Source organism: Phyllostomus hastatus, unplaced genomic scaffold, assembly GCF_019186645.2.
Source record: "Phyllostomus hastatus isolate PE091 unplaced genomic scaffold, TTU_PhHast_1.1 phas_contig_159, whole genome shotgun sequence".
Taxonomy (NCBI): domain Eukaryota; kingdom Metazoa; phylum Chordata; class Mammalia; order Chiroptera; family Phyllostomidae; genus Phyllostomus; species Phyllostomus hastatus.
In genome coordinates, this window is record NW_025333640.1 from 41,823,035 (window position 1) to 41,834,593 (window position 11,559).

The following is an 11,559-nucleotide window of genomic DNA, read 5'->3' on the forward strand; positions in this document are numbered from 1 at the left end:
CTTTTGTGTAAAGCCTCGCCCACACTCCCTACAAACATAGGGCTTCTCCCCTGAGTGTGTCCTCTGGTGTGTGATGAGACTTGACTTCCACATAAAGCCTTGCCTGCACTCCCTGCAAACATAGGGCTTCTCCCCAGAGTGTGTCCTCTGGTGTCTGATGAGATGTGACTTCTGTGTAAAGCCTCGCCCACACTCCCTGCAAACATAGGGCTTCTCCCCAGAGTGTGTCCTCTGGTGTGTGATGAGAACTGACTTCCGTGTAAAGCCTCGCCTGCACTCCCTGCAAACATAGGGCTTCTCCCCAGAGTGTGTCCTCTGGTGTGTGATGAGACTTGACTTCCAGGTAAAGCCTCGCCCACACTCCCTGCAAACATAGGGCTTCTCCCCAGAGTGTGTCCTCTGGTGTCTGATGAGATGTGACTTCCGTGTAAAGCCTCGCCCGCACTCCCTGCAAACATAGGGCTTCTCCCCAGAGTGTGTCCTCTGGTGTGGGATGAGATGTGACCCATCACTGAAGCCTTGCCAACACCTTCTGTGCTCGATTGTTACAATTTTTGACATTCCTACTTTCACAAATACCTTGCCTGTGCCCTCTGGACTCTCTTCCTGGCCTCTGCAGGGCTCTTCCTCCATCATTCTCTCATGCTCACTGGAGTTCTTCATTTGTTCTTTGGAAGGGTGGAAAAAGGGTCTTAAGATTCTCCTCTGACTGATCCTTTTAAGCAAAGGTTTGGACCTTTCTTTGACCTCTTGACTTTCAGCTTTGTCATTCCAGCTGTGTGTACTAGTATGTTGCTGCTGCCGATTCTGATCCTTTGGACAGGGTTCCTCTGCTTGGAGGTGTTTTCTTGCAGATGTTTCCGGGAGAATCTGAGAGGGATGATTGAGTTTCACATGTTGGCTGAGGAATTTCTGACTGGAGAAGGCCAGAGAGCAGGTGGGAGATGGATGCACCTCTGGCTTTGGTTCTGCTGAAAGAGAAAGGTTTGGTCAGGGCAGGTGTTGATGAGAATGACTGGGCCCCATGATTCACATTGTGGTGACAACGCAACCTCTGTCTCCCAGTGTCCACTTGCTGTCTATTTTCCTTTTTATGCAGTGCATCTTCTTCAGAAATGCAGAAAGCCCACATCAAGGGTCTTTTCTAATATTGCCCGGACAAGGGATTTTCGAGGAGCATCAGAGGCCATTTTACTCCCTGTGTGGATGGAACTGCATTGACCTTTCCCTTACATAGGTATTTTCTAAGTCATGTGAAAGAGGAAAACCACAGGCCCCAACTAGGAACTGCTTCTCTGTTTTCCAAAACAGTAAAATAAAATGTCCTTTCTGCCCTTGCTTGTGTGGCTCAGTGGATTGAGTGCCAGCCTGCTAAGCAAGGAGTCGCAGGTTCAATTCCTAGTCAGGGCACATGCCTGGGTTGTGGTTCAGGTCCCCAGTAGGAGGCGTATGAGGGGCAACCACACATGGATGTTTCCCTCTCTTTCTCCCTCTTCCCTCTAAAAATAAAATAATTTTTTTTAAAAAATGTCCTTCCTCAAGCCTCATACCAAATATTTATGCTTCATTTATTCAGTGTTAGCCCATTTCAAATACACTGAGAAATCCTGTTTGAAAATATTTCTCCAACCACACTTCTTATACACCTGACTCCTGTTCCTCTCTGGCCAATCCACCATGCGCTCTCATTTGCAGATGAAGTAATTTCTGAGGGGATTCCCCACTGGAGTTTATTTTCTAAAAATTAACAAAGCATAATCAGAACAGAGAACACACTTTCACTCATGAAAGTCCCCAGTGTCTCAACTCGGGTCATCGGCACTGCATTTCCAGGCTGCTAAGCACCTATCTGATCTCCATTCTTACCCCCTATGCTGAGAGGAGACCTGAGTGACCCTCAGCCAGTACAATGCCCCACCTCTTCTCTTCCCTGCACTAGCTGCTCCCTCTGCCTGGGATCCTCTGCCCGAAGGTATTTTTGTAAATGTTATCTCCTGAGGCGCCCTTTCCGGACCACCTGCCACACTGCACCTCCCCTCACACTGATCCCTGGGCCTGAGTTTCCCTCCTGCACCCATCAGTTCAAGAGCAGTGATTCTGATCCTCATGTTAATCTGTGTTTCCAGGTCCCAGGACCCTGTGGCACAGAGTGGGGTCTCACATGACAATTCACTGAAGTGACAAATGAATGTGCCCTGCCTGAATGGTGCGGCTCAGCAGGTTGGGTATTGTCTGAAAACTGAAAGGCTACAAGTTCGATTCCCAGTCAGGGAACGTGCCAGGGTTGTGGGCCAGTTGTGGGTGTGCCATAGACAAATGATTAATGTTTCCCTTGTAAAATGATTTTTTTTCTCCCTCCTTTCTACTCTCTGTAAAAATAAATCAAATCTTTAAAAAAAGATTTGATTTATTTTCAGAAAAGGGGGGAGGGAGGGTGAGGGAGAGAAACATCAATGTGTGGTTGCCTGTCACCTGCCCCTACTGGAGATCTGGTCCAAAACCCAGGCATGTGCTGCAACTGGGAATCAAACTGGTGACCCTTGGGTTCACAGGTCGTCACTCAATCCACTGAGCCACACCAGCCAGGGAAAAATCTTTAAAAAATAATGAATGCTTATAAGAAATGTTTTATCTAGAAGTATGGAGGAAAAATAAGAAGAAACAGCTGATTAAAGTGTGAGAAAAAATGCCTTCGTGAGAGAGCTGATTAGTGCTTGAAAACTTTTCCTTTTTGCCTCTTAGCCCTTCAACACTGTATGTGATTCTATATTTTGTGTATGACATATTTTTAGAATAAAAAAGTATAAAAATTTTGCCTAAGAGCCAAAGGCATATGAATGAATTTTGAATTTCTGAAGTATCTGATTCGAAACTTTACTGATTTTACTCTACTTAAGAGTTGGATCATGAACATTTCTATGGAGAATTCTCTCTTTTCTTGCTGTTTTGAAGAACAGTGGTGCCCACCTCTCCCGGACGTGAGCTCTCTCTTCCACTTGCTGCCCCACTTGCTGCCCAGCTCCTGGCCATACTTGTCCCCGCACCAGACCAGCAGCTCACAGCCCGGCCTGATGACCCGGCAGGTTCGGTAGAAAATCTGCCCATGGTATTGAAAGGCCACCAGGTTCTGCTCTTCATCATCCAGGGCACAGTTCACATACCTGGGATTGAGGCAGAGGAAGAGAAAGAAAACCTCAGTGATGAGTTCCCAATACCTGTTACATCCATGTCCAGCTCCTCACTGATTCTTAAGGCCCTCAGGCTCTGGTGTTACCCACTGCCCCTAATGCTCCCGGGGAACCTTCTGTTCAGTGTCTGAGCGTCTGTCAGCATGTCATGTGAGTTCCTATCTCCAGGTTCTACTTGCAGTGCAAATGCTGCCTAATACCATTTTCTAAAACACAGTGTAGACTTAACCTCCACCCTGATTGGCCATAACATCCAGTGATCACTGGATTCTCCAAACTCTAAATCAAGTTGTCTCATACTACAGAACCTGATGCTTGATCTAGGGCTCTGCTTCTAAATTGGTTCACTAATTATTCAGTACTCAGCCCACATCTATTTTCTCTTGATAGGCCTTTCTCTAAACCCCCTACACTTTATTTAGGGTACCATTCACTTGCCTGGCCCAAGGTTACCATAGAAAATTGGAGGTCTTTTTGTCCTAGTTAAAATAAAACAGAACAATAGTAGTTGATTCACATTCTGTTATCCCTGATGAAAGAGAGCCCCTCTCAGGAAAGGGGCCATGACCATTCTTCTGCAGGCCTCAGAGCCCAGCTCTAGTTAGAAGTGAGGCCGGGATCGTTTGCTGCCCTCACAGGTTCAGGCCACCATTGGTTTGTGCTATCTTGACATGGTGCACTTCTTGGAAATGATAGTTAAATGCTTCTAAAAGCAATTGTTTTATGTCTGTCTGTGAGAAGTCCTTCATAAGGACATGGGTTGTGTGATCTGTTTAAGTAATGTATTCCTTCACCTAAACTGGAATACCATAAGTGCTTAATGTTCATTTGATAAATTAAATTATAATCCAGTGTCCCTGGTGTATCTAGGCTCTTCAAGTCCTTTCCAGTGCCCATATTGTGTCTAGCAGAGAGGTTTATAATTTGAGGACATATGCCATATTTTGTTCTTAAATGTCCCCTGAAATGAAAGAACACTGTATGGAGAAAAAAGAGGAAAAAGGGATTAAGGAAGACCACTGAGGGAGGCATGATGAGAGGGAAAGATATATGGGCTTGTGGGGGATGAGAGTCCCCTCTGGCACCCAGAGACCTGTTGACCTCACCTCATCCAGTTAGCCCAGGATCTGTCCTTTCCATCCACATATTCATAGTAGTTTCTCCCTTTGGCGATCTGTGTTTCAGAAAAGAAGTTAAAGACCTTTTATTGTTTTCATGGGGAGGTAATAGTCAGAAGTATTTTTCCCTACTGCCATCAAAGCTCTTCCATCCTGCATGGGGATTCAACTGCCAGTTGTGACCACATGATATTTTTCTTACTCATCATCTACACATCTGAGTCTACCTGTCCAGTCAGAGCAGGAGCCCCACAAGGGAGGAGCCAGTCCTTTGTGTCTGCACCACTTTGCTCCTGCTTACTGTCTGATTCTTAAACAGGAGCTCTGTGTTCATATAAAGTCCAGTCAGTATACAGAGCTAACCACATTGTCCCCTCCATGTCTAGCATGTAAGAGGAGAGGTCCCTTCAAGCCTCAGAAGGAGTGTGGGAAGGCAGAGGGCAGTGGAAGAGGTAAAGACTTCTCACCAGCCAGGAGTATCTGCTCTTGGCTGCCTCTTCATCTTCTGTGATGTGTCCTTCATAAGGGCCAAAGTGAAGACCCACTGGCAAGTCTGCTGCCTCATTCCACACTCCAAGCCCAGCCTCAGGGATGCCCGATGGCCCGATTCTCAACCCAGGGGGCAGGGTGAGGGCTGAGCGGTGGGGATGCCCCTTGTCCACTGCGCTGTCCTTTACAAATGTAGGGGTCCCATGCATAGCATAGCTGTCGATGAAGAAGTTCTGACACTTATCACAATCTGGAGGCGAGAGCAACAGGGGTTAGGGAAGGTATAGGGCATGTTCCTGGATGCAAAGAGCTTCAGAGGGAGTCCAGCACTGACATCATTGAGACTCATTCCTGTATTCCAGGTTGCTAGAGGAAGGGAATGATTTGGGGACCAAAGGACTAGATGAAATTATTGTATCATAACATGCTTCTTAGTGAGGGTCACTTACAAAGGTAGTCATCATCCTGGGGCTCGTTCACCTCTTGGTACACACAGTCCTTTCTTTCTAGTAGGCTGTACCTCTTCATGTCAATCTCCTTTCTCCTGAGTTCTAAGTTGGAGAAGGACAGGTGAGCAAGGTTGGTGGGGTCTGGAGTGTTAGTTCCCTGTTTGTCAGATAACACACAATCTCCTCCCATAAAATTATTACCCATCCTTTTGCATACTCTGGTATTTTACTTCATTCACTATTGGTTCAGAAGAGTAAGACTCCACACTAACTACAGATAACTGATTGAATTTTAGTTTCTAGATCTTCCTATCACCAGGTGTACTTGCCAACCTTTAATCATTCATATTTATTGAGTGCACTTTGCATGTTAGGCATTGAGGAAAGGCCTGGGCACACAACACCACTAAAGTGTGGTTACTGTTATCACAGATGGATTTATTGGACAACTTACATGTGTCAATTGTTTTAAATTTAATTTAATGTTTTCAAACAATATATGAGTGATGTTTCCTTATCTTCACTTTACACATTAGCATTCGGGAGCTCAGAGAATTTACAGGATTTGCCCAAACCTCCAGTGCTAACTTTAGTCTCAGTTTAGCCCAGCTTAAATCCACACCCATCCAAACTCTACCCCACATCCCTAGGGGCGGAGTCATACTTATCAGCCCTTCTAGAGGACTTAGAGGAACTAAAGTTTCCAAATTATTTTCTCTTACCCGATATTTGTCTAGTGTGCTTTTCAGAGGCACATGCTTCTCCATGAGAGGACATTGATTTCTGGGCATGCTCTGAGTCACTTGCAATCATCAAATTTGCTGTTCCTGAACATTCCTTCAAATTATATTCATTGCTTAATGGCACTCTGGATGTTGCCTTCAATGTAAGAGTCACATATTAAAAGATAACATTAATTTTTCAAGGCTTAGGATACATTTTACATGCATGTCTTTAATAGTTTGATCCTTGGAAATACCTAGGGAGTATGAATATCAGAGGGGATAGGGCCAATGTGGGTAATGAATCCAAGATTAGAACTCATGCCTAATGGCTTTTTTCTTTCAACTGTCTCTATAATATTGAGAGTGAAGGATGTTGGGAAGAGAATAAAGAAATAGTCGGCAGAAACATATCTAGACAATAAATAAAATGGTGATAAAATCTGCAGTATTTCTTAGAAAAAATATTTGTACTTAGATTAGCCAGTTCCCACCAATTGTTTGAATAAGGCTGTATCAGTAGCCTGTTGTCTTCAGTTTCATGATCTATAACATGCTAATTTCCAATGTTACAGTGAATGTGCAATTAAATAATGCTCACCAAAGTATTCTGTGAATTGTGTAATACAGTATGAATGTGAGATTACAGTCCTGCTATCAATTTACCCCTCAGCTCTCTCCATAGTTCAGTCTCATAGAAATTACCTTCAACACTCATGGATCATCTTCTAGTTTAATTTGTAATTGTGAAATCATTCATTCAGCAAACATTCGGGGGCCCTCTCTGGAGCCCTGATATGGGCCTGTGACCTCTGAGAAGACTCAGGTATGGTCCAGCCTCTCAAAGAGCTCACAACGCAGAGTTAGGCAGGCTGAACAAATGCTTCTAAACAGGATGAGAGTGGCCTCATTGAAACTGAGAGAAAGAAGCTGTTACTTCACCTTACAAGCAATGGCATTTGAAATCAGTTCCAGACAGATGAGTTTCTGTTGAAGAGTGTATAACCTATATGAAGTGCTTAAATCATCTTATTATTTGTTGTTTCTCAATCAGCAAACCTGAAGCTCCTCAGGGCTGAGAGATGCTTTCTTTGATTAGAGTGGAAGGCTCTGATCCTGGACATTTTACATTCTTCTTCACCTGGGACAATCCACTGTACAAACTGCCTACACAGTGTACACTGTCCTTAGTCAGAGGGTCTTCGTGCATCTTTCACTTCAGCACAGCAGAGAAGAACTTTGGTTGAAACTGTCAATCAGATGAATGATGTAATGACATATGGATAAGACAATATAAACTTTAGAAAACTATGAAAGTTTATTTTTCTAATTTTTAAAAAAGATTTTGTTTATTTTCTTGAGAGAGAGGAAGGGAGGAAGAGAGGGAGAGGAACATTGATGTGAGAGAGAAACATTGATCACTCGCCTCTCATGCACATGGCAATTGGAAACCTGACCCACAACCCAGGCATGTGACCTGATCAGGAATCAAACTGGCAATCTTTCCCTACGCAGGATGACACCCAACTGAGTCACAATGGCCAGGGTGAAACCATGAAAGTTGTAATGAGTTTGTAAGTGGTTTAGAGAAGCAACTATGGGTTGGATTGCACTACCACTGATACTGAGATCTTAGACATATAGTCAAACATTTCTATATCTCTGAAAGCTCACTTCCCTCATTATAAATGATGACAATTATAGTACGTACCTCATCAGATTGTTGTAATGTTTGAGTTTATTCACATAGAATTGTTAGAGTCTGAAACACTGTGAGAATGAAATAACTGGTAGTTACTATTGCTGCTGTAGTTGTTAACCATTAAGATGATGATGAGTCCTGGCTGATGTGGCTCAGTGGATTGAGCGCTGGCCTGCAGACTGAAAGGTCACCAGTTCCATTCCCGGTCAGAGCACATGCCTGGGGTGTGGACCAGCTCCCCCACTTGGGGGCATGTAAGAGGCAACCTATTCATGTTTCTCTCCCTCACTTTCTCCCTCCATCCCCCTTTCTAAAAATAGATAAATAAAATCTTTAAAAAAGGATGATAATGTCAGACAGTATGTTGAAGAGACCAGGAAAGGAAGGCAGCAGTTCCTAGGATATTTTCTTCATTTTCCTACTCTTACATGCATTTCTATCCATGAGGAAAATTTTGTTGTCAACAGGATTTGGAAATACTCACCTTCTGGTGTTTACTGTGTTCCCTTCTGAAGGTCACCCAGGGTTTCACTGAAAGATGATGAGAAACCAGTGTTTTGGTGGGTAAATGTTTCCAAAATCTGGAGATTCTTATTAGGGACACAGAAGTCTGAATGAGAGTAGTTCAAGAACAATCCCAGGATGACTGGAAAATGTTTTCTGATGTTCATTAAGGCCTATGGTTCCATTGGGACCATGTACTAATTGCATTAGAATGAGAAAAAAAATAGACAAAGTGTCATCCATGCTTCACCCTATGTTCATAAAGCATCTATTACATTTATTAAAGAATAAATTGGCCTCTCCTGACAAAAATGTAATAAAAGTAACTGCACAGAAACTCCATGTCTTCAACATAACCCTTTCTCCTTCCTGTTTTCTTCATTCAAACTGGTCTTGTCTGGGCTGAGGGCACCAGGGCCACCCGGCCTCCTTTCTCTGGTATCCTCCCCACTGTGCATATACTGGCCACCCACGCCCTTCCTTAGTCATTAGACTCTGGTCAGCACCCAGTCTGCTGACCTCAGAAAAGTTGAAGATCACATCTTGACTTCCCCTGTGTTTCAACCCCAGACCCATGAAAGTGGACCGACCCCACCCACCGAACACTCATGATACTGGACAGAACGGCACCGCGGCCCACATCAGGAAATGATCCGGTGATCAACACCTCCTGACCGTGGCCCCCCCCTCCGGTCATCACCACAGTTAACACTGCTCCCTGTCCGTCTCCATGCAGGACATCGGGCGCAGTGACTCTTCTGAATTAGTTACTTCTTGCTCACTTTATGTTCTTACACATTTACTGCTTATTAATGCATCTGTCAATATACATATGATTATGTTGCACACGTGAAAGTTTACGGGAACAGCCCCTCACTGTACCATACACTGCTGTGAATCTTACTTGTTTTCTGGACCAGCAAACCTGTTCCCTGGTGACGTCCTGAGATGCCGCCCGACCCAAACCAGGTCCGAGTCGGGAGGGCAGCTCTGGCTCCTCCTGCCGCTCACCTTGCTGCCTCGGAGCCCGTTCTTCATCAGAGTCCTCACGGTTCCCCTCCTGGAGCTCGGTGGCCTGCCTGCGATGACCCATGAAAGCTGGTCGAGGGACCCTGAGACCTGGAAAGAGACAAGAACTTTGTCCTGAAGCAGAGAGCGTGGAAGAGGCACAAGCCCCAGGAAGCCCGTGGAACTGGCTCAGATGGGACTGGAGCGTCTACAGTGAGTTGCCGTGAGCCCCGTACCCTCGTCAGCACCAGCCCCGCTCTGACTGAAGGAGCAGTCTCCCTGCGACCCCTGTCCGTGCGGGAGGGAGCTGCAGGCGGATGGAGCCCCCTGAGCCGGGGCCAGCCCAGCGCCTGCCGGGTCTCCAGGGCCCCGGGCCCAGCGCCTGCGCACGCGCTACCTGGGCTGGTGAGCGCGTCCGAGTTCCTCTTCACGTCCCGGTACCCGCCTTTCTCCCCGTCTCCCACCTCTGCCCACTGCTCCCTGGAGAAGTGGAGGGCAGCGTCTTCCAAAGCCTCTTCCGCCTGGAGAGGAGAGTGGACACACCCGTAAGTCAGTCTGTGATGCGAGTGAGAATGCACTGCGGGTGGGAGGGGGGGCCTTCCCTGCGCCGCCCCGCTGCCCCCCGTGCAGGGAGCAGGCGGGGCCTCGGTGGACCTTGTGCCGAAGGCACGGAGCCCCCGTCTCAGTGGAGATCCGGTCCCGGAGCGGCTGCTCCTCGGGGGTGTGTCCCGGGGCCCTGCTCGCACGCTGGGCCTTCTCCCACTTCCCTGACCGGCCCTGCCCCGCGGAGGCCCATCTCTCCCACGCGCACAGCGCGGGTCACCCCAGTGAGGGTCACCCCGAGGGCAGGGTGTCTGCGGAGCTCTGTCCCCACGCTCCCACCGGCCCCTCAGCTCACCTGAGGCGTCCGCCCCATTCGTCCCGCTTCTCCCTCAGGGAGCTCCTGCGGATCCCCGTCGGGGTTCATGGTGTCCGAGCCTCGAGTCCGAAGCGCCTGCGGAAGGAGAAGGAGCTAAGAGAGTCGAACTCCCTTCTCCCGGTTGGCAGGGCGTCTGGAGAGGGGGCCACGGGGGGGGCGCCCTGTTCCCGCCCTTTCTCTGAGAGGGCCCGGTCAGCGGGCGAGCCTGTGGCGCAGGGAAACGCGCTTCTCCGGGGGAAGCGCCCGGAGGTGTCTCTCGGGCTGAGAGGCCCGGGGTCCCTCAGGACTCGATCTGCGTCTTCCGGGCGGAGGACACTCAGCGTCCCGGGGGAGAGGGCCAGACCGCCGCGGCTGAGGGGAGTTGGGGCGTCTCACGAGGGGCTTCCGGGTCCCCTCCACTGAGTCGGTTTCCAGGACGACGGCATTCGGGGTCTCTGGGTTTGGGGAGGTTTGGTCTTTCCGGGCGGGCGGGCTGCAGGAAGGGCGCCCCGAGCTGAGGGGAACTGGGGTTCCAGGCTGTTTGGGGGGTCTGAGCGTTGGGGGGTCAGGAGACGTGGGGTCCTCCCGGGTTAGCGGACGCGCGCCCCTCGGTGCTGAAGGGGTTTGGGGGGCCCCTCGGGATGAGGGCATCTGGGGGTCTCTCTGGCTGGACTTTGGGAAGGTCTCGGGCTGAGGGTTCCACAGGGCAGGGCTCCCCGCTTACCGGTCCGTCTCCCGGGGCCCCTGCCGCGCTGCCCACCTCAGTTGCAGCGTCCTCTCCGGGCTCCGGGGCTTCCCGCCCTCGGGAGGAGGTTCCATCCTGGACAGCCACGTGGGCACAATCCGCCAATCAGTGCTGGGGTCCCAGGGCCATGCCCGCCAATGGGCGGTCAGAAGAAGCTGAAAGGGCGGGGCAGAGGGGCAGAGCCCCCTGGGTTCGGGACAGGCCAGCGGATGACCCACCCCGCCCCGCGGGGATTGGCTATCCTGGGTCTCCGAACGCCTGTCAGCAGCCTGCAGTGAGCACCACGTTTCTGTGGGTAGTTTTCCAGCGTCTGGTGAGGGACTCGACCCGCAGGAGCTGGGAGCTCCGAGCCCGGGTCGGTCTGTAGGGTGGACGTGGCCCTCCTGCCCCCTGACAAAGTGTCTTTGTTCCACCGGACTGTGGTCAGGATCCCCAACCTTCGTCTAGAGCCCTCCATTCCCTCCCTTGTCAAACCCACTTGCAACCAGAGCTGCATAACCAGTGATGATGCGATCAAGACTGCACTGCATTCCCTGGAAACTGTCGTCAGTAAATTCTGACCACACAATTCACAGACACAAAAGAAGTCCCATAGGGTTCCAACATTTAAACACAACAAATAGAATAATAAATGCACTGGAAAACACACTAGGAGAATTTCACATCTTAAAGAAGCAGCGTTATGAATAATAAGTATGTTGAAGTAAGTCATGTGTAAAAAGATTTCAGAAATAGG

General features: G+C 48.6%; 1 protein-coding gene across 1 annotated transcript; it reads right to left on the reverse strand.

The window, feature by feature from the left end:
- Positions 1–282: 282 nt before the first annotated feature.
- LOC123813674 (histone-lysine N-methyltransferase PRDM9-like) lies at positions 283–10,897 on the reverse strand (the record flags this gene model as incomplete). The annotated part of the gene is made up of 12 exons (XM_045830810.1): positions 10,803–10,897; positions 10,475–10,571; positions 10,079–10,174; positions 9,578–9,701; positions 9,184–9,291; positions 8,153–8,199; positions 5,967–6,123; positions 5,245–5,346; positions 4,774–5,045; positions 4,295–4,362; positions 2,968–3,161; positions 283–968 (listed from the first exon to the last, which is right to left on the reverse strand). Coding segments are annotated over exons 1-12 (2,046 nt in total), but the record flags the coding sequence as incomplete, so codon positions are not given.
- Between the last annotated feature and the right edge of the window lie 662 nt (positions 10,898–11,559).